At 34.0% G+C, this 21155-nt stretch overlaps 2 protein-coding genes across 2 annotated transcripts; both read right to left on the reverse strand.

Moving 5' to 3' along the window:
- Nucleotides 1-676: 676 nt before the first annotated feature.
- LOC110656683 (protein TORNADO 2) lies at nucleotides 677-2292 on the reverse strand. Its single transcript, XM_021813580.2, has 2 exons — nucleotides 1640-2292; nucleotides 677-1203 (listed from the first exon to the last, which is right to left on the reverse strand). Exons 1-2 carry the CDS (start codon nucleotides 2135-2137, stop codon nucleotides 892-894), a joined length of 810 nt encoding a protein of 269 aa, XP_021669272.2. The 5' UTR covers nucleotides 2138-2292; the 3' UTR covers nucleotides 677-891.
- A 4958-nt stretch (nucleotides 2293-7250) lies between these two features.
- On the reverse strand, nucleotides 7251-10071 carry LOC110656682 (probable tyrosine-protein phosphatase DSP4). Its single transcript, XM_021813578.2, has 5 exons — nucleotides 9620-10071; nucleotides 9437-9530; nucleotides 7914-7971; nucleotides 7778-7821; nucleotides 7251-7684 (listed from the first exon to the last, which is right to left on the reverse strand). The coding sequence occupies exons 1-5, from the start codon at nucleotides 9859-9861 to the stop codon at nucleotides 7499-7501; spliced, it is 624 nt and encodes a 207-aa protein (XP_021669270.2). The 5' UTR covers nucleotides 9862-10071; the 3' UTR covers nucleotides 7251-7498.
- Between the last annotated feature and the right edge of the window lie 11084 nt (nucleotides 10072-21155).

Consider the following 21155-nt stretch of genomic DNA (forward strand, 5'->3'; position numbering starts at 1 on the left):
CACACTGCCAATTTGCAAGAAAATAATAAAATATCTTGTTTTAAAATCCGAATCTTGGTTATAAAAAAAAAAAAAAGTAAGAGAACTTTGTCCCCTAAACCTAACACCAGGTAGCAATTGAATCCATTAATGAGGTTTGGAAATCAAGCTAAAAGACCTTTAAGAGAGGAATCAGCATAAAGGTCACCTTCAAATAACGAACCACAGCCAAATATTGTAATACAAAAAAAAACTATTCTTTGCAAAACCATTCCTATTATTAGCTCACCAGAATTCTAACCAGACTAGCTAATTGTGGCATTAGTTTTCGCGTAATGTCAAATTAAAAACAATTGTAATTGCTTCTATCTCCCATGAATATCTTTCGTTACCGCGTTGGTGATATTTGAACTAACAAATGCACTGTGAGGTATATTCTTTAATTTTAGTATTACAACAACTTAATTTGAATGGTAACTAGGCAAAGGATTGGGAAGGAAGGAGCGAGAGCAGAAAACTTGTGAAAATTGAAAATTGACCTATGAGTGTGACCCACCTCTTTAATTCGTGTCATTGAAATGGAATCTCAGAGCGTGTATTTTTGTCAAACCACTGCGGTGGATGGGACAAAAGAAGGACAGGAACCCTGAAAACGCTCCTCAAAAGTCACTTGTATTCATATAAAAAAACAACCTACTTTCGGTGCCTACCGCACTATCTTTACTGAAATTTTCCATGCTCAAATCAGAACATAAAATTCTAGCACAACACGCTTGTAAAAACACATGAAAAGGATCATAACTTGTTATACAGACTCATACCATCAATGAAATTATTAGATTTAGAAGCACCGTAAAAGCCATTCCCAGTAGCACCACAACGAACTTGCTAGCTTAAAACGTGCAATAATTCCTAAGTATAACCTTGCTTGTATCTGCGAAAAAGGTCTTCTGTTTTTGCATTCCTGAAAGCACAACAACCTATCAAATAAACCCATATCAAAGCAACAAGTGTAATTAGCAATATAATATCTGCTCTTCTCCATTCTTTTTTCAGATTAGCCAACAATCCAGCCTTGCAGGAATCGCAATTGTAGCAAAGCTGGTTTTGGTCATTGTTCCAATTCAGGCAGTCCATATCTGCAGCATTGTTGATGGGACTAATCCAATACGTTGGGTTCACAAAGGTGTACCCACATTGCGTAGGAGGCTTGCAGCATCCTGACTGTAAAGAATATTTAAAAGTGAAAAAGAGTAATTAAAAGATAAAGATAAGATATATTTGGGAAAAGCTGATCGAAAACAAAAAGGGGGGAAAAAAAGATAAATGGTGGGAAAAACGCTAATCACATGGTTGAAGAATCTTAATTAAGCTTTACCATTCTATGCTTAGAAAACGCTAATCGGAGGCTAATAAGGTCATTCTAATTAAGAATGATTCAAAGACAAGTATGCTTGCTCATATAGATGACAAATTCACCAAATAAACTTTGAAAAACGAGGTATAGTTAGTGTTAAAAAAAAAAAAAAAAAAGGGCTACATTAGTTCACAAAAAATGGTCTATATTTAAACAAAAAGTAAAGATAGATCTCACTAGGGTTTTCAAATTTGAGTTGAATTATATAGATATAAACGTGGAAAGAAATAACTAAAAATTTACCTGCAAGGGGGTAATACCAGCATTAAAGAAATCTTGAGCCATGCGATAACTCTGGTTCAACTCAGAACACATATCGGTTGCACTAAGGCAGCTTCTTATTCGATCCCACTTGTAAGAACTTTGAACCCTTCGGCGAAGCCATCCTGAAAAATCATCGAGGTGATACTCCAAGTAGGCTCTACTTGGTTCAAGGTGACCTGACCCCCTGACGGTGACCATATAGATGAAAACCACTAAACATGCAAGCAATATTATAAGGATGAGCATTGCTATGAGATAGAAAATAAGGAGCCATGGGATTCTCCAAAAACCTCCAACAAACCCTGCCAAAGCTACAACCAAAATCAATATCCCCAAAATAATGACAGGCCATTGTAGAATCTTGACACAAGAGTTGTCTGGTTCCATCGCTAGCCATATCCCAGCTCCGATTATTGGAATTGAGAGAAGCATGGCAACGAAGTTGATTGCACCGATAACATTGTTGCTTAGTGCCATTTTGGCGAGAGAATTATTTTGGGTTTTGTTTGTTCCTAGAGCTCAAATAATGACCAGGGAAAAAGATGGATGTTGAAAAAATAGCTACATGATCTGCTTTATTCACATGACCGATGGCCCAGTCACTTTTTGAAAAGGAGTACCTGTATATGGTAGGGAAGATTAAAAAGAAATTAGTTGTATGCAAACTATTTGCATATTTGTGCCATGGACATTGGACAAATTAAAAGATATGCCTTTAGCTGCTTTCCACATTAATTGGACTCTCTTACAACCTGGTTTGACTCATGTTAAGTCTCTCTCTCTCTCTAATTTTTTGAAACAGTGAATTTCTCTATATTTTTGTTGTCTTCTGACAGCTTAGTTCTCTTTGCTTTTGTCGTCCAAGCGGCTTTCCCTGCCCCATGGGGCGGCGGAGGTTATTGCCTTCTTTACCCGGTAATGGGTTAGTTCTCCCCACTATCAGGTGGGCTGTAAATATGATTTTTTACTAGGTTCTGACATATCGAACTTCAAGATAGAGTAGTATTCTTGTAAATTTGTTGTTTTTTATGGTTTCATACTTTATATGGTGTTTTGGCTTTATCAAGCAGTGGAGTGAGGTATTCTCGGGGTGTATCTTTTGCGGCTCATTTGAAGACAGTGACCTTTTTGGCTATGAAAGGATCAAAATTATGTTCTGCCTCCTCCCTGAATATAGCTGGTGATTTGCTCTAGTTGGCTCTGTGTTGTGCTTTGTCTGTTGTCTTTCGAGGAAGAGAGGTCCTGAGGTTGTGTTGGCTGATCTTCCATGGACGATGACATCCCCTTCGGCCAATGGCAAAGTCAGGAATTTGATTCAATGGTTCAAAAAATTTTGTTTTGCTTAATTCAAAGAAAAAAAAAATTATATATATATATATATATAAAATAATAAATTATTTATTAAGGAAAAAAAAATTCAAATCTTTATGGTAACGTACAGGGGTACCCGTGAAAATCACCGTTCTCGAACCTGAAATTAATTTATATTCTCAATACTCGAACCATTTAATTTTATATATTTAATTAATAATCTATATAAAAATTTATTTTTATTAATAATTATATTTTAAAATTTTAATAATTTCATAAAATATTTCAATTTTATTTTATATAAAATAAAATATATAAATATTTATAAATATTATTATAAAAAAACATACATTTTATATTTAACTAAATATTTATATAAACGAATTTGGGTAACGGATACTCAATATATAAAATCTAAACCCAACCTAAATTCATCATGGGTATTAAATTATAAACTTGAACCCGTCTCAAACTTAATTATATGCTACCCAAACTCGTCCTATCAAGGTTCGGTCGGATCGAGTATCCGCAAAAATCCAATCCGTTGCTATCCATATTTTCAACTAATAATTGAGCAGAAAAAAGAACATAATTTTATATATAGCTATAATATTAAATCTACAATTATCTTCAAATTTTGAAAACTTTTCAATATATATAATTAAATAATCATGTACAACTGATCTCTTGTTAATTTTACAATCAAGTTTTTACAATTTTCATTGTAGAATTGCAAATGTAACCGGTAATATTAACGTTAATTTCATAAGCAAATTAAATAATTTAATAAATACACTAAATTTTTCTTTATAGATGTCACGACCCAACCTATGGGCCGGACCGGCACTAGGACCTGGGCCAGCTTAAAGCCCCCGAGGCCCGTAGTAAGCCTTAACTGTTCATTAACCCAACTCTAAGGCCCATTTGGGCCCAATTTCAAGAAAACAAACGGACAGAGTCCGGCCATAAAATGGACTTTCCAACGGGGAGTTTTCGACTCACCCGACCTGTAAACACAATAAATACTCAATTGGGGAGCTCAGCTCACCCTCCACATACTCATCAACATAAAATAAATGGGAGCTCAGCTCCCTCATACAATCCATCAACATGCATAACATATTTAAGTTTACAGGTCCAACATGATAAAAATATTACAGACCAAATTCAAATAAATACTGCTAACACATGCGGAAATTCTAGGAGTAATTAAAATTACACAATATTGATAAACAACCTGCGAGGTAGAAAAGCAGGTTAACCCAGAATAAAATATCATCCTGTGGCCTATAAAAATTTTTGAACAGGAGTGAGCGTTCGACTCAGAGAGTAAAATATCAATCTTAACTATAATCTCTATAACTATCTGAAACTAATGCAACCTGTAGAGTGAAATGCAACATCAACACCATATTCACATCATAGCATCAAAAAGGTAATTTGGAGCACTCACACACCCTGTAACATCATTCATAGTATATGGGAGCTGATCCCCTATACAGCTCTCTTAAATCCAATCTGGTGCCTGAAGAACTCACTCGGACTTCCACTTAAATACCAAATCGGGTCCCAGCCAAGAACTCAAGCCGTGTCTACCCCAAGGACCGGTCCCGAAGAACTCAAGCCGTGTCTACCCGTCCTATCCATAGTCCACACCACATCACACGCACGCCAACGCACGACACCGCTCCAAATTACCACAACAACACTCATGGCACATTAATTATCAATGCAACATAATTCGTGCCTAGAGTTTAACTACATAAATATATGCATATAAGTGATGCATGGGCATCGAACATATAATAATATCGAAATTACGCTTAAAATTAATATTTTACTCATGCACTTGACGACAATCACGGGCGGCCGGGCGGAGGAAGAAGGTCATCGCTCACGACAATCATATTACATTTATTTAATACAATCTGACTCAATACAACAAGGAAAAGACCAATTACGCCCTAAGTCGCGAAAAATCCGCAGAGTCTCCCTATACCTAGGACCTACCCAACCAAAGAAAAAGGGTTCAAAATACACTTCTATACTCACAATCCATATATCAACAGTTCAATCATATCACACACCCCTCCCGGGCCCATCAAATCACCATCAATCACAATACGCAAAATTTCAATTTAGTCCTTATTATTGATCATTTTTGCAAAACTGCCCAAACAAGCTCTAAAAATTATAAAACTTTGCCTGGTCCTTAGCAATATTACTAAGCTATTGCAAAAGAATCGTAATTTTCTAAGCTACCACGAATATTTTATGGATTTTTAATCCTATTTAAGCACTAGAAAATTACGTAAAAACAAGGTTCGGGTTTACCTTTGCCGATTCCGACTTCGGAACGCTAAGGCGTCGACAATGGGGGCTAGCCAAAACCTCGCCCAATTCGGAGACTTTTCCAGAACGGGTCCGATCGAATTTTGAACCCGATTAATCGCCGAATTTCCGCGAATCGAGGATACCTACACGAAGCCCATTACACGGGGGTTAGTACATAAAATTTTCAGAATTTTCTAAGCTCATTTAATGCTCAAAATACACCGCGGTTCCGTGGGACCCACCAAAAACGGTGTCGGAAAAATTTGAAATTTATGTCGCTAAGCTCTCGACGAATGGAGCGTCTGGTGGCCTCGGTTTCCTCGTGGGATTCACTTGCCGAGAAATTTAGCCCAAAATTCGAAATGGGCTAAAATCTTCCCGAGCTAAAATCGGACAATCCGCTCTATGGATTTCGGCGTTCTTGGTGTCTATAGAAAGCTCTCGCCGAGTAGATGATTTTGGACACAAGACCCGGTCCAATCGGTGACCGGATCGGCCGGATTTGGCCGAGGAAGCTGAAGCGGCGCGGCGCGCGCAGGGGACCTTCGCGCGGCATTTTCCGGCCATATGGCACTGGTTGGGATGGTCGGGAGGCGGCGAGGGAGGACGCAGGGAGGCGGGGCAGGGGAGGAGAGAGAAAAGAGAGAGAGAAGGGGAGCGTCGCATGAAGGAAGAGGAAGAAAAGAGAAGAGACCGGTCCGATTCGACCGTCCGATCCGTCCGGTTCGATTCGGCCGGTTCGATTCGAATACAAAATTTTGAATTTTTATCGCCTCGGGACCGAAAACGAGGTCCAAAAATTCCGAAAAAATTTCTGAAAACTCAGAAAAATACGTAGACTCCAAATATATTTTTAGTTTTGCCACGTGGTCTTTAAATTAATTTTTAAAAATCATCAAAGTTTATATTTTCGGAAAATCGAACCCGATTTTTAAAATCCAAAAAATCTCAAAAAAATTCCTAAAATTCAAATAAAATTAAAATACCAAAAATACTCATAAATAATAAAATTTGGGGTGTTACAATAGACCACTAATTCCCTTAATTTATCCTATAAAATTGAGTTTATTTGCTAATTTTATTGAAAATAAAAGACGATCAATTGTTAGAGAATGAGAATATATATATATATATATATATATATATATATATATATATATATATATTGATTTTTTAATAGGAGAAATAACATATATAAAAATTAGAAAAGGAAAACTCAAAGATAAAAAGAGAATTTTTACAGTTTAGTAAAAAAGTTTTGCCTTTTTTTTAGATTTTATTATTTATTCTAAAAAATTAAAATATTAAATATTTTAATAAAAACATAAAATTTAGGTATTTAGTTAATAAGTCTAAATTTATTAAATTTTAATAGAGTAAAAAAATTATTTTATATATTATATAAGAAATTTAATATACATAGGGTCAATTAACTTACCCTCTCGGACCTAAAATCGCCCCACTCTCTTATGCCTAAATCTGCCCTTGTAAACAGCGCCGCTTGTCCTGATTTTTCCCGGTTATTGATTTCGGGCAACTGACCTGCCTTAACTAGAGTTTGCTGTAGCGGGTTTGGATCCAATGTGGGCTGGGGCTAGTTTAACTCTTTACGTTTTTTTTTTTTTTTTCTGATGGGCCTCGTGTTTTCTATTCTCTGATATACCTTCGGTCATGAGACTTTTTGTATCGGGCTCTCAGCCCCTTTTTTTATTCAATAAAGTGTCTTTCGAAAAAAGAAAATTCCGACCTTTTTGGTGCTGCCATTGCTCGTCCATTCGTAGTTTGGACTTACAAATCTTGACAAGCCATATTTTGTGTTTGTACTTGTACGTTAAAGACACAATATTAACAGCTCAACAGTACCTACTCTTGGGACATGCATCCTTCTCTCTCTCTCTCTCTCACACACACACACACACACACATATATATCAAAGTTAAAAAAAAAAAAAAAAAAGATTGATTAAACAAAAGCCTAGAAAATAAAATGGGCTCTCTACATGATTCTTTAAACTCAAGTGAATTCGGTCTATGACACCAGCAACTATACGGTATCCACCTGTCCGCTCGAAGGGCTAATAAAAAGGAAGTAACAAGAGGATGGTTCACCATAACATTCACGGCGACTAACCTATTAGAAAATCTTAAACTATTAACTCTAATGCCTTTCAGAAAGTCTTGGTCCCGACTCCTGTCATCTCCTCGAGCATGAAAGTGTCGTTGGTGTGTTCTTCAAGCTCGAAATGTCAAACATCTCTATAAACCTTTGATCAGAAACTCTAGCTTTTGCTGCAGCAAACCTCTGGTACTCATCAAATATGGATGACAGGTACCATCTTTGCAATTTTCTCAAGCAGCCCACAAGGCAACCAGTCCGGTGCTGGAAATAGCATATATGAAAAATTATCTAGAGAACCATTTGCAACAAGTCAACGACTATTGAGGAAACAGAAAGAGATGAAAAAAAAAATACCTTCCCCCGCTTGCAATGAATCAGGACAGGGTGGTTTCTTACGTCTGACAAGGCAAAGACATACATGAGCACATTGTAAAATGAGTAAACCATCTCAGTACAATTAACTTGTGTGAAATTTAAGTTTTCTAGATACCAAGGACTACTTTCAATGCTTTGCGGATGGTTTCCTCAGGAATGTTGACAAAAGGCTCCTGTCCATGTTACCAACTATTAATACAAAGAGCAAAACTTTGTTTTGAATGCTAAACAATTTCAATTACTCAAAAAATTTATAAGGATTAATCCTCACATCAATACACTCTATAAATCGGTCCCAAGGAGGACCAGTAAGAACTTCTAAAGTAAAGGAAAATATGCTAACTACTACCATATGACAATATCCAGGCACATCCTACCATCTTTTATATCATATTAGGGCCCTTCCAATAATGGCAACAGCTTATTTCTTCCACTACTCAATCCATAGATTTCCATTTTTAAGAGCAAAAAAATGTATGTGCTCTATTGAAAGTTACACACATAGAAAAAGTTCCAGAATTTTGTCCCACATGCAATCCTGTAAAGACCTGACATATGGAAATAGATCTCAAGGGAGAGAGCACATGACTGTACCGGCAACACATAAAAATATTTGTGTGCAAAATTGCAGTGCTCCAAATAAAGGATAATTTAAAATGATTGTCTAGATCAATTGCCATTCACATTCTTGAAGCATTTTGTCTAGCAAATAAAAAAAGTCATAGAAACCTACAGATTACAATCACAAAAGCTATACACTGAACATAAACGTCACAATTTTCTTATGCAATCAATTCTAGAGTCTAGACTGAGACCAATGACTTTGTGGTACATATATGCGGATTGCATTTTTGTCATCTTGGTAAACAGAAGGCTAGGGAGCAATTGAAGGTGGACGGTGGTGCATGTGTTGCGTCCTTAAGGTATTTTATTGTCAAGGCAAGTTCAAGGAGAAGCAAATTTGAACTAGTTATAGATGTTTTTAGTTCTCAACAAGTCACATTTGTAAATCCATCCGTTGTATCAGTATGAACTATGAAGGCCCATGTTCCTCCACATGCTTCCCAGAGGTTCCAGTATTAAGCCAAAACAGAGGCGGAAACAAAACAGAGAACACAATTAATCTAGATGCTAAACTGCTCTAGAATATTAAACATCAATTAAAATAAGAAACTCTTGAAACTATTCATGGAAAAAAATAAAATAATCCCAAAGCATGCTAAAGTAACTTCTGTTATGCTTCCTATGAATTGTGCTAAAGTAACTTCTCTTGTGCTTCCGATGAATTGTAGTTTCTTCATATATATACATACTAATTCAACAATAAAAATCTTTTGTGTGATTAATTCCTTAGATTACACTAAGTCGCTAAGAAAGTTTGAAATCATAAAAAGCAGACTAATCAGAAATATTAAATAAACAGCAAAAATAAAATCCTCCCATTTTACTCATAATTTTCATCTGTGACTCAACCATGTGCAATAAGCTCAGAGCAAGCAGATATATATATATATATATATATATATATATTGTAAAAGAGCTACTGGGTCAATATTAGATCGTTAATTCAGAAATTCGGAAGTTCCATAAATACATCAAACAAAAATAAATGTTGAAGTTGAAAATTTGACACCTAACCTTGCACATTTCAATTCCGAACTGAAAAAGTCTAATCCCATTGGCCTTCAAAAACTCATAATTGGCCTCTGGATATGGTTCAGGGCACAAATATCTGTTGAAAACATTCAAAATCGCATGATGAATAAACTTTAGTTTAAAAGATTTAGTATTATTGTTTTGTCTAGTATAATAGTTACTTACACGATAGAACGGAGACCTAGGGATTCCAAGAAGCCGAAGTTGGCAGAATCAGGGAAACCAGATCTAAAGATGCCAATATCGACCATGGCGAAGTTCAGAGGCGGCACAAACAGGTCCTCTCCGTCTCGATCATTCTCGGAGTCTACTCCGGTCGCAGAACACTTAGCCGGAGGTGGCGTATTATCAGCCGCTGACGGCATGATAAGTGTGCAAATCTGGCCGTCAAAATTATCGAGTTTCATGGCTTTTTTGGCGCCAAAAAGTTTGAATTGAGGGAAAGAGAAACTGATGGCGGAGAGGATATCGAAGCCGGATTCTGGAGAGAATCTTGGTATTGGAATCGTGCTTTAAGCGTTCGAGCGGGGTTTTCATAGAAAAAGGAGGGAAGATGCGCGATGACTCATCCCTCGGATGATCAATAGAATAACAGTAATTTTAAATAGTGTAGGGGTCAATTGGATCCAAAAAGATTTAGGATGCAATTTGACTATCAAGCAATAATTTAGGGGACAAAATGGGCCTTTAGTCATTTAAAAAAATTAACATTTATTATTTATATTATTTATTAAAATATAATAAAAATTATATTTAGTGATTGATAACCAATTTGTAGTTAATAAGATTTAGCAAACTATTGCTAATCCATAATAATCCATCTCTAATATATTTGGCGACGTTTTATCTGTCACCAATAATTTTTAAAAATTATTATAAAATACCATAAAACAATAAGTAAAATTACACAATAATATAATTCATATTTATAATGAAAGAATTTAAATTTTTTATTTAAAATTTTTTTAATTAAAAAAAAGAATTTAATGCATAATTATTTAAGAATTTTTTTTTTAAATATTTTTCTTGTAAATGATTTATTCTAAATAAATCTTGTATTTTTTTCGATAAATAATGGCTTTATCTCTTATTAAATGATTTAGCAACGTGATATCTCTCACTTAATCATATTAATTTGCCGTTAATAACATTTAGTGACACTTAATCAATCTCCAAGAATTTTATAAAATTATAAATAATTTTTTTTATAGTTAAAAATAATTTATTAAAAATTTCATAAATTATGATAATTTTATACTAAAAAATAAATGATTAGATTTAATCGATTATTAACAATAATTTATTTTAAAGTTTTATTATTTAAAATAATTTTAAAGTTTATATATATTTGAAATTCTTAACTTTATATGTACTTAAATTATATTTAATTTAGTGTTTTATTATAATTCAAAATAAAATTTTAATAAAAAATAAATAAAATTGGAATTTTTTAAAAAATTGTTAATTCCATATTTTTAAAAAATTTGGATATAATTTTATACAACATTAACTAAAAAAAAAATCAGAAACTCACTTTTTTTTTGGTAATTTTATCAATTGTTATAAAAAATTAACTAGAAAAATTATGAATTTACTTTTTTTTTTAACTTTTATGTTTTAATAATGAATGAATATCTAATTGAATTTAAAGTGTTTTTTATTCTGTTTATTGTGGCCTTTTTTCTTCTACGGCCGATTATTTAATTAATAATTAATTTATGATAATATATAAAAATATAAATATAACACCCTAAAATTTTAAATAATTATTTTATATATAAATTATCATGTTTTACTTTATTAAATATTATAAAAATTATATTTAAATTTTCTGAATTTTTAAAATCGAGTTTGATTTTCTTAAGATAATAAATTTCATACATTTTTAAAAATTAATTTAAAGACCACGTGGCAAATGTAAAAATATATTTTGACTCTACAAATTTTTTTGAATTTTTAGTAATTTTTTTGAAATTTTTAGGTCTCGTTTTAGATTTTAGGACAGAATAAAAATTCAATTTCAGGTATCTTGAATCGAATCGGACAGGATCCGATCAGTTGAATCAAACCAGCCCATCTTTTTCTGTCCTTCTTCCTCTCGCACGCACCAAACCCCTCCCCCTTCTCTCTTCATTTTCTCTCTCATCTCCCCTCCGCACTGCCGGCCATCACCTCCCCTCCCTTCTCCAGTCGCTGACCACCCCCTGGAACCTTCCCCACCACCGGCCGCCACCCAAGGACGTTGAAAAATGAGCCAAAAGTCCCTTCAAGCGCGCGCGCACGACTCCTTAACTTCTTGGCCAAAATTTGACCAATCCGGCCACCAATCAGACAAAATCTAGTTCCAATCACCTTCTACTCTTCGAGAGCTTTCCAAAGACACTAAGAATAAAAATTTTCATTAAGCAGTTTGTCCGATTTAAGCTCATGAAGTTTTAGTCCATTTCGACTTTTGGGCTAAATTTCTCCCAAACCGGAAACCCCACGGAGATTTTGAGAGTACTAGCGTGCTCCACTAGATGTGAGCTTCGCAATTATATAACTTTCAAAATTTTTTGACATCGAAAATTCGGTGGGTCTTACGGACTTCGCAGTATTTTTTTGAGCCTTAAATGAGCTTATTTAATTTCATAAAAATTATATTCTAACTCCTAGTGTTGTTCGTTTCGCATAGGTACATTCGTTTCGCTAAAATTTGACCAACGACCTTGTTTGCATTTTCGGGCCGGACAGACGAACTGCCAGAGTCGCTTCAAAAACAAGTCAAAATTTCAGTCATCGCCATCATTTTCTGATGTCCCATAATCATTCCAAGTGCAGAATCGGCATAGGTAAATCCAAACTCTAAATTTCCTTATTTATCTAGTACCTGATTTAGAATAAAAATCCATAAAATATACGTGGGTAGTTAAAAAATTATGATTCCTTTTGCAATAGTCTTATAGCATTGTTAAGGACAGCAAGAAAAAAATTTGAAAATTTTTAGAGCTAGTTTGAATGACTTTTGCAAAATATCAGTTTTAAGCCTTATAATTGAATTGTCGGACGGTGTAAAATTTGTCTAGAATGGAGGGCCAAGAAGGGGCCAGGTGATGTTGTTGAGTTGACTTGTGACTTTATAAGTGTAATTTGAGCTACTTTAAAGGCTAGGTAGGTCTTACGTACAGGAAAAATTTTGTCAAATTTTCGACATAAATTAGGGTGTCTTTTGACTCGTTATTATTTTGTATTAGAGCTGACAAATTCATTAATATATTTGTTTCGGTGAGTATGGACAACCATCTTCCTCCAGTCAGCCACCCTAGTAGTCTTTGGTGTACTGTGAGTAGATATTAATTTTATTTGTAATTTTAATATTATTATACATACAAGGCACGCTCATGCATTCACTTATAATTATATGCATATAGCTGTTATAGGCACGCTTTGTGTTGTATTATCATTATTTGATGAAATTGATGTGGGTGTGTGCGTGTGCGTGTGTTGGCGTGCTTGAGGTATGGCACTGGATATGGGTAGGACAGGCAGATCGGCTTAAGCTAGTCTCGCTTGGGGCCAGGACCTTTATATAATAAGTCAGAGTGAGTGTGGCTTTGAGTTAATCTCACTAATCCCCACATTTGGATTATTAAGAGAAAGTCCAGCTCGAGTTAATCTCGCTTGCAGAGGTTGAAATTAAAAGAGTTGTGTAGGGAATCACCTCCCATATATATATATATATATATATATATATATATATATTTGATTGATGTGACACACAGGTGTGTGAGTACTCCAAATTATTCTTTGTGGGAATATTGTCTGAATTTGATTAACTTTAATGATATATGTTGCATTTCATCCTTTAAGGATGCATTAGCTCTAAATAGTTATAGAGATTGTATATAAAATCAATATCTTACTCTATGAATCAAACATTCACTCCTGTTCACCCTTTTTTTTTTTTTCAGGTTATAGGAGGTTCTTTTTCTTTGTGATTAACTTACTTCTTTCCTCGCAGGTCTGCTAGCAGTAATATCAGTTTTTCATAGTATTGATTAAAAATCTAGACTTTGCAAGTGCTAGGAATATTATATTTGGTGTGGGATTATAAAAGATTATTTGGTTTGAAATTATAAACCTATATTTATGCTTGTGTGATTGAATGGGATGAATATATACATTGGATGAGGGAGCTAAGCTCCCATTTGATATAATTGTTGTGTTAAGAATTGTGAGGGTGAGCAGAGCTCCCTAAATTTATATATTTGGTAATCACAGGTCGGATGAGCTAAAAACTCCTTGTTGGATAGTCTAGATTATGGCCGGACTCTGTTCAGTTGATTCCTTGAAATAGAACTTAGAATATGAGATTTACGATTGGGCTAGAACAGTTAGGCTTATTGGAGGCTTTGGGGGTCTTATGCTGATCCAAGTCCTAGTGCTGGTCTGGTCCATAATTTGAGTCGTGACAAAGTTGGTATCAAAACTTAGGCTCCAGATTCATGGGAAGTGCATGTCTAAGGTTTTAAAAAGAGTCTTGTTAAAGGGTTACATGCAGAGTATAGGATGTTGTTTCGTCTTCTTCTATAATTCTTTATTTCTAGATTCTACATTTTTCTTTAGGTAGTGTAAAAGTGCTTTAGTCTAGTATCTCATTTTTTGTGGAGTACATGGTGATGTGAACTTGAGCTAGCTAACGTGTTGAGGTCTTCCATGGGGATACATATTCCAAGAAGTTTTGTATTTTTATCAGTATGGGACTAGGTGGCATGCCTATCTAGCATAATGTATGAGTACATAAAGGTGAGTTATGACAGTATAGCTACCCTAGATAGGGATGAGGATATCACTGCTGGCAGTCGTCAGTGGATAGCCCAGTCAGAGTAAGTTTATAGTATCAGTGGATTCCAAATAGATAAGAGATTAGAGAACCTGATCTATTAGAATGTACAATGGTAACTATGCAATGTTTTTGATATTTGTACTGTAAGTTACAGATTACAGTATTGACATGAGATTATTGGGTAGAGCTGCATGCTTTCCCGTGGTGCACCATGATGAAGGTGGTTATAGACAGCCTCAATTTTGGTATAGTTATGCTAGAATAGAGTTCTATTTTTGTAGAAGAGTTTGGAACTCCTAGTTTGTAGTTTAAATCCTTGAGCTAAAGTATCAAATATCACAGTTGAGTAGTAGCTAGAGTCAATGACTCGGTCACTCTCGCATGGGTTAGAGTGTTATCAGGAGTTACCATAAGACTAGAGGTTTCAGCTTAGTTGCAAAGTAAAGGTAACACCTATAGAGTGAAACCATCTGGTTTTCGGTATGGGATCTTAGATATTTTTTATATTACGATGGACGTTTTACCTAAAGTTTAACAAGAATAGTATATCCTTTATGTGTTAAGGAGGTGCAAAGTACAACTTTGCTGCTTAAAGGAGATCGGATGCTAGGAATAATGTTCATAGCTTATAAGATGATGTTTTAGGGAATTTTAGAGTATGATAAGAGAGCAGATAGCCTTATATAGTTGTGACAATGTAGTAGATGTAGTAGCTCTTTTACTGTTAGATGTGCTACAGAGTATGATAATGTCCTTCAAGTGAGACAGCAGATTGCTATTAGTATTGGTGACTAACTGAGTGGCATCTCAGTTAGTACTGTAAGCTGTGATAGGGAGTTGTTGGTTCAGGTACCTTAAAGAGGACACAAATCCCACTATGGAAATCATAAGTGATAAGATCATGAAGTACGCAAAGCTTTTGAGCTAATGATAGGTTTGGGTACCTAGTACCTTAAGTTTGTCTATTTAAGTTGAAATGAGAAAATAAAATCTTCATCTTGAGGTAGTAGAGGGTAGTTTGTAATCTAGTAGGCAGGAATAGAGATTATGCAATGAATGATCAACTACTATTCTCTGAGTTCCTTCTTAGCCTCTTATTACTCAAAACAAGAGTATAACACCCCTATTGGTATAGCCTGGTATATTTCACTGTTCCGGTGACCGGTGTCTGTCCGGACAATTAATGGGATTAGGGCCACACTTAAGACAACTTGAGAAGCCATAAACACAAATAATTAGTAATGTTTAATTAGTTAACTATAAATAAGAAAAACAGAACATAAGAGGTTAAACGAGCCGAGAGTCACAGCGACGAGTGACCTCCTCGAGAAAGACTGCGAAGTCATTTTAAACTCAAATTTCGAACCATAAAAAGTGACGCTGCGGTCCTTAGGACCCTTATGAACATAGTGGAAAAGAGAAAATCACGAAAAATAACTGTTAAGTCAGTCAAATAATTAGGTCAGGGAGCCGGAAGAAATATGAAATTATTTGCAAACCGAGATGAACCGGCGAGGGGCAATTTGGTCAATTGACCCCGAGAGCTGACTCCTGACCTAGCTGTCAAATAAAATCGGAGAAAAGAAAATTTCGGAATCGAGAATTAAATTAAAGAACTAATGGAAAAAAATAAAAAAATAAAAAAAAAAGAAAGAAGATGGAAAAGTCAAAGGTGATGACATCATGCATGATGTCATAAACAAATTAATTAAATTATTTATTAAATTGATTTGTGGTCTTCCATAAGCTAAGTTTATAAAATAAAAGAAAAGAAAAAAAAATGGTCATCTTCTCACTTTCCCGTCCACACTCTTTCTCTCTCTCTTTTCTCCTTTGTTCCTCCATAGCCATGAAAAATCAAGCTTTTAAAGCTTGAATCAACCCCATAAATCCCACAAATTTCTTATGTAAATCTTATTGTTGGATCTTGACAAACTTATTGAGAACAAAAAGAAAGAAGAAATTAGAAGAATTGGAGCTTTTGGAAAAACTTCAATCGAAGTAAGTTGATCCAACCTTTTCTTTAAGTAAAAATGTTTGAATTAGAGTAGAAATGGATAGAATAACATGAAAAATTGAGAAAATTATGTATGAGAACAAAGATGTAAATTTCAGCCAGCCATGGGATTGTGAAGTGTTGATGTGTTTTAGTTCAAGTAAATGTGTGTACAAGCCTAATTGAGCAAGTAGATGTGATTGGCACACTTTGATTTGATGAATTTTAATAAATTAGAAATCAGGGTTTGAATGTTAGGGTTTGTGAACCAAAATTTGGAGAAATGAGTAAATGACATGTTTGACCTAGTCTGAGGTGAAAAATGGTCAATAATGACCAAAGGAGATGTGTTTGAATTGTTGGAAGTGAAGCCAAATTCGGAGGTTGCATGGTCATGCTGCTGGCAGCATGACCAAGCCAACTTTGAAGGACCAAAACGGAAATTTTACAAGTCCAATTGATATGCCACCAATTGGAGATGAAAATAGACATAAAATAGCACAATTTTCATTAAGGAACCATGGCAAAAAACTGACTAAAACTTGGTGAACCAATTGACCAAAGTGAAATGAGAGCAACTAACCAAATGAACAGTAACTGTTCATTTGGTCATAATTCGAGCTAGACAGGTCAAATTGACCTGAAATTTTACCAGCAATTAGATAAGATATAGATATAAAACTTTCATGAAGAACACCACCCCAAATTATTCCATTAACCTAGTCAAATTATTGAGCAAAGTTGAGTTATTAAACCTGCAACTCTGGAGAATTACCATTGAGCAGTAAAGTTCTAATGGCTATAACTCTCTCTAGAAAACTCCGATTTAGGTGAATCTTGAACCGATGGAAACCTAAGACATAGTAGAACATTTCGTATGAAGGAAATTAGACCAAATTATGGACTTAACTTAATCAAATTATTGAATGAAATTGAACCAAAAATCTGCCAGAACCATAGTTGTAGTATAAACAGTGCACGTGAACAGTAACTGTATTTTGGCTATAACTTGAGCTACAAAACTCCGATTGGGGTGATCCAAAAATGAGAATACACTTAAGACAATAAGGAACATTTTCTATGAAGGAAGTTTTGCCAAATTCCAATAGTAGATTGACCAATGGAACAGTGCAACTTCGGAGCACCAAAATCGAAAATTGGCAATTTTGCCAAAATCACCTAAGTTTTGAGAAAATGACCAAAACCAACAAGTTTAGTGACCAAAATGTGGTATGTGGGTGAAGTTGGAATTCCCATACCTATTAAGCATTAGAAAGTCAACTATTTGACTTGAATAGTGCAGTGAATAGTAACCCGAAACACAAAATTTAAAGACCGTCGAATTTAGCACGTTAGAGCTAGGTAATTGTAAAGCTAAATTTATTTTGGATTTATGTTAAGTTCTAGTACTGAAACATTATAAAATTGTGTGTTTCAGTTGAAAAGAATATCGGGAAGAAACCCGAGGAACCGAGTCGAGGCTAAGGACGACTCGCTTGAGGTTTGTGCACAATAAACCCTATTTAAGCATTTTATCCTTGAAAAAAATTGATTTAGTACGCATTATGAATTTATGAACTTTTGTGTTGCCACCTTGTGACCAAATTATAACTTTGGAAATTGATTTGATTTTTGTATACAATATTTGAATGAAATGTTTGAAATGGATTTTTGATTCACACTTAGCATGACAGTTACTTATTATTCCTCCTCCATTTATGGGGTTGAGATCGTTTATTTTCCTCCCTCTCTGGCTTGCCAGTTGAGGTTGTAGATCGAATGAGTACTAATTAGCTAGCTAGCCACCTCCCTCATTGATTTTCATTAATGGGGTTGAGATTGCTTTGTCGTGGTGTACAACACGGCATTGATCGGAAATTTTGTGTCATGGCTTAAGTTGTGTGTGACTTTGGCAACACTGTGTTTATGAAATTGTTTGACTAAACTGTGTTTAATAGATTATTTGACAAAATGATGTTATTATGAACTTTAACATTTGTGAAATGTGATTGAGAAACATTTAAATTGTGTTTGACAATGAATTATTTATTTATTGCATTTTAAATTTTTATTGTGCACCACTAAGTATTTTTATACTCAGCGATAGCTTATTTTGCTGTCGCAGATAAGAGCAAAGAGAAAGCAGCAGAGTGAGCTGCTGTTAAATCGAGGACTACTCTGATCATTTTGTACGGGTATTATTTTATACCCTTGTAGATAATCTTGATGTAAATATAGAAATGTTATTTGTATCAATGTAAGTTGAGCAGTTGTAAATAAATTATAATGATATTATTTTGGACTTTCTTCTATAAATTTAATATTTGTACATATGAAATTCCTACTTTATGCTTTGTGAATGGAATTATTAACTATTCTGAGTTGATAAATTTGATTTGGATTGTGAAACTGTTTTGAAATGAATTGATTGGAGTTGAATTGTGATTTATTGGAGGTTGGGAGTTGTGAAATATTTTTGGAAGTGCTTTTTACAGGTCTTTGAAGAACTGGTTTCTCAAAATACAGAGGGAACTCTGTCAAAATTTTTATAAAAATTACGGCAAAATTTAAAATGGACAAAATTTTTACTAGTATTTAAGCTTGAATAAATGACTTTTTAATTCTCACTAAAATGCTCACCACTTCCAAAATGTAAGAAAATCGTTTTAAAATCCCTTGTAGGGTACTTAATGAGTTATCGGTAGGTGAAGTTCGGTAGTTCATTAAGTATTCTACGGGATCATGTTATGCCTTACGGATGGGTAAGATGTGACAAAGAGTATACTCTAAGTAAAAGAAAGGATAAGGACAGAAGTTAGCGTAGATAAATCATAGAATATGAATATATATATATATATATATATATATATATATATATATATAAGAAGTGCAAAAGGGAAAGATAAAATGATTGGATCGAATGTAGCAGGAAAGATAACCTGAATGCTAGTAGAAGTACTAGCTAGAGTGGTTAGAGGACCAATTCTGAATATCAAGGTGTTGATGACTTGATAGAGACAATGAAAAGATATAAGTTTTTGTCTTAATAGTCAAGTCAAGAAAGAGAATAGAGCTAATGAATAAAATTGTCAAAGTTTAGATTTGGGTAAGATAAAAAGAGTTGGCTAAAGAATAAACTAGAAAGCCTAGATTAGGATAAGATTAGGAAAAGTAGAGTCAAAATATAGAGAAGGCAAAATGCAATTCTAGAAAAGGTAAATGAGATAAATAGAAAGGTAATGATAGAGAACTTAGAAAATGACAATACTAAGGAGAATGTTTGTTATGGTATAGAACCTAAAAGTGCAGAACTCAAAGCAGGTCATAATTGGTGCAGTGTTAGGGGCCAGAATGTAGAGCTTGAAGTGATGAGATTGGATCAGCCTCTACTTGCTTCCCATATCTAAAGTGAAGCAGATAGCAAGGGGGAAATATTTCTTTAACTTGTTAACAATTCCAGGAAGATTAGGAGAGGAATACAACAATAATGAACAAAAGCTAGAAGGTGTGCAATGGTGTTCTGAACTGTCTTATAAGGCAAAGAAAATAAGTTAGTAAATAGTAAATTGAATAAAAATCAATCTAATGGATCAAATAAGCATGATATAGTTGAAATCATTCATATTTTCTTTAATTGTAGGAATATCATTCATATCATATTTATACAGTTGAAATCATCCTATTATTAGTAACATTAATAAATTCATATTTAGTAATACAAAGAAAAAAGAAAATGCCAATCTCAATGTTGCTCAAAATATATAAATAGTAGAACTAAAGAAACCATAAAATATAAAAATAATGGAACCAGATAATACAATTTCCAAAAAATACGGTATAATTTTATTTAGACTAACAAATTAAACATATAAAATAAAAAAAATACAAATTAATTTTAATTATGAATAAAATACAATTATGATAATTTGGCACTATAATAATAAAAAATTAAATTTAATTAATTGTTAAAATTAATATTATATATATATAATAATGTTATATCATATATGAAAAAATAATAAAAAATTATATATGAAAAGTTAAATTATAAACAACGAGCACAAATAACATACAATGCATATTAAAAGAAAAACCTAGTCACTACTAAAGAACTAATTATTTAATGCTAATTAGCCTGACTTTGTTTAGTAGGTGAATCATATTATTTACTCTCCAATTCCTTAACTTAGAAAAAAAAGAACAAATAGCAAATTGCTCTTTTAATCTCTTATAATAAATGGGGTGAAAATTGGCTACTGAAACCTTTAAATTAAAAAATAAATAAATAAATAAACTCAAATTTCACACTGTTAACTCCCCGTCCTTGGTACAGTGGAATTCAAATCCTTCCACAATCTCGCAATTAAACATGCCCTTTCCTCCGTCTCCACCTTGGTTCTCTTCCTCTCCTTCTTGTCTCATCAGCTTCATATATATGTCGCTGAGATCTTCAAAACCAATGGAGATTCATGTAGAAACTTTGCGTAACAGAATTATTAGGACCCTTGAATGATCGCAATGTCCACATGTAGGCCACATTTGGTTTGCTATGTAAATCTAGATGTACTGCAAATTTCACTTTCTTGCTTAGTAGATATGAAAAGGATATGTAGATTGATCCCAAAAGACTACCATTGATGTGCAAAAATTGGTTCATCTTTGGATTGCACAAGGATAAGTCAAATCATTGCATCTAAGCCGGGGTCTACACATTTATTTTGGGATCCTTTGTGCCCCCATAAAATTAAGTTGAAAATATCCAGTAACTAGTTACTTCTAATGCCCATTTGTGACTAGGCCTGAAGCACAGAGTTCTCCAGACATTAACAAATTTATGGATTATAATCTTGAAAAGATGATACTGAGCTGCTCAATTGCTT

The sequence above is a fragment of the Hevea brasiliensis genome, chromosome 18 (genome assembly GCF_030052815.1).
Source record: "Hevea brasiliensis isolate MT/VB/25A 57/8 chromosome 18, ASM3005281v1, whole genome shotgun sequence".
Taxonomy (NCBI): Eukaryota; Viridiplantae; Streptophyta; class Magnoliopsida; order Malpighiales; family Euphorbiaceae; genus Hevea; species Hevea brasiliensis.

Coding starts and splice junctions, on each gene's coding strand:
- LOC110656683 (XM_021813580.2), bottom strand. CDS start 2,137: ATGGCACTAAGCAACAATGTTATCGGTGCAATCAACTTCGTTGCCATG. Junction 1,204..1,639: donor CTGGTATTACCCCCTTGCAG/GTAAATTTTTAG, acceptor TATTCTTTACAG/TCAGGATGCTGCAAGCCTCC.
- LOC110656682 (XM_021813578.2), bottom strand. CDS start 9,861: ATGAAACTCGATAATTTTGACGGCCAGATTTGCACACTTATCATGCCG. Junction 9,531..9,619: donor CTAGGTCTCCGTTCTATCGT/GTAAGTAACTAT, acceptor TGTTTTCAACAG/ATATTTGTGCCCTGAACCAT. Junction 7,685..7,777: donor TTCATTGCAAGCGGGGGAAG/GTATTTTTTTTT, acceptor TGCTATTTCCAG/CACCGGACTGGTTGCCTTGT.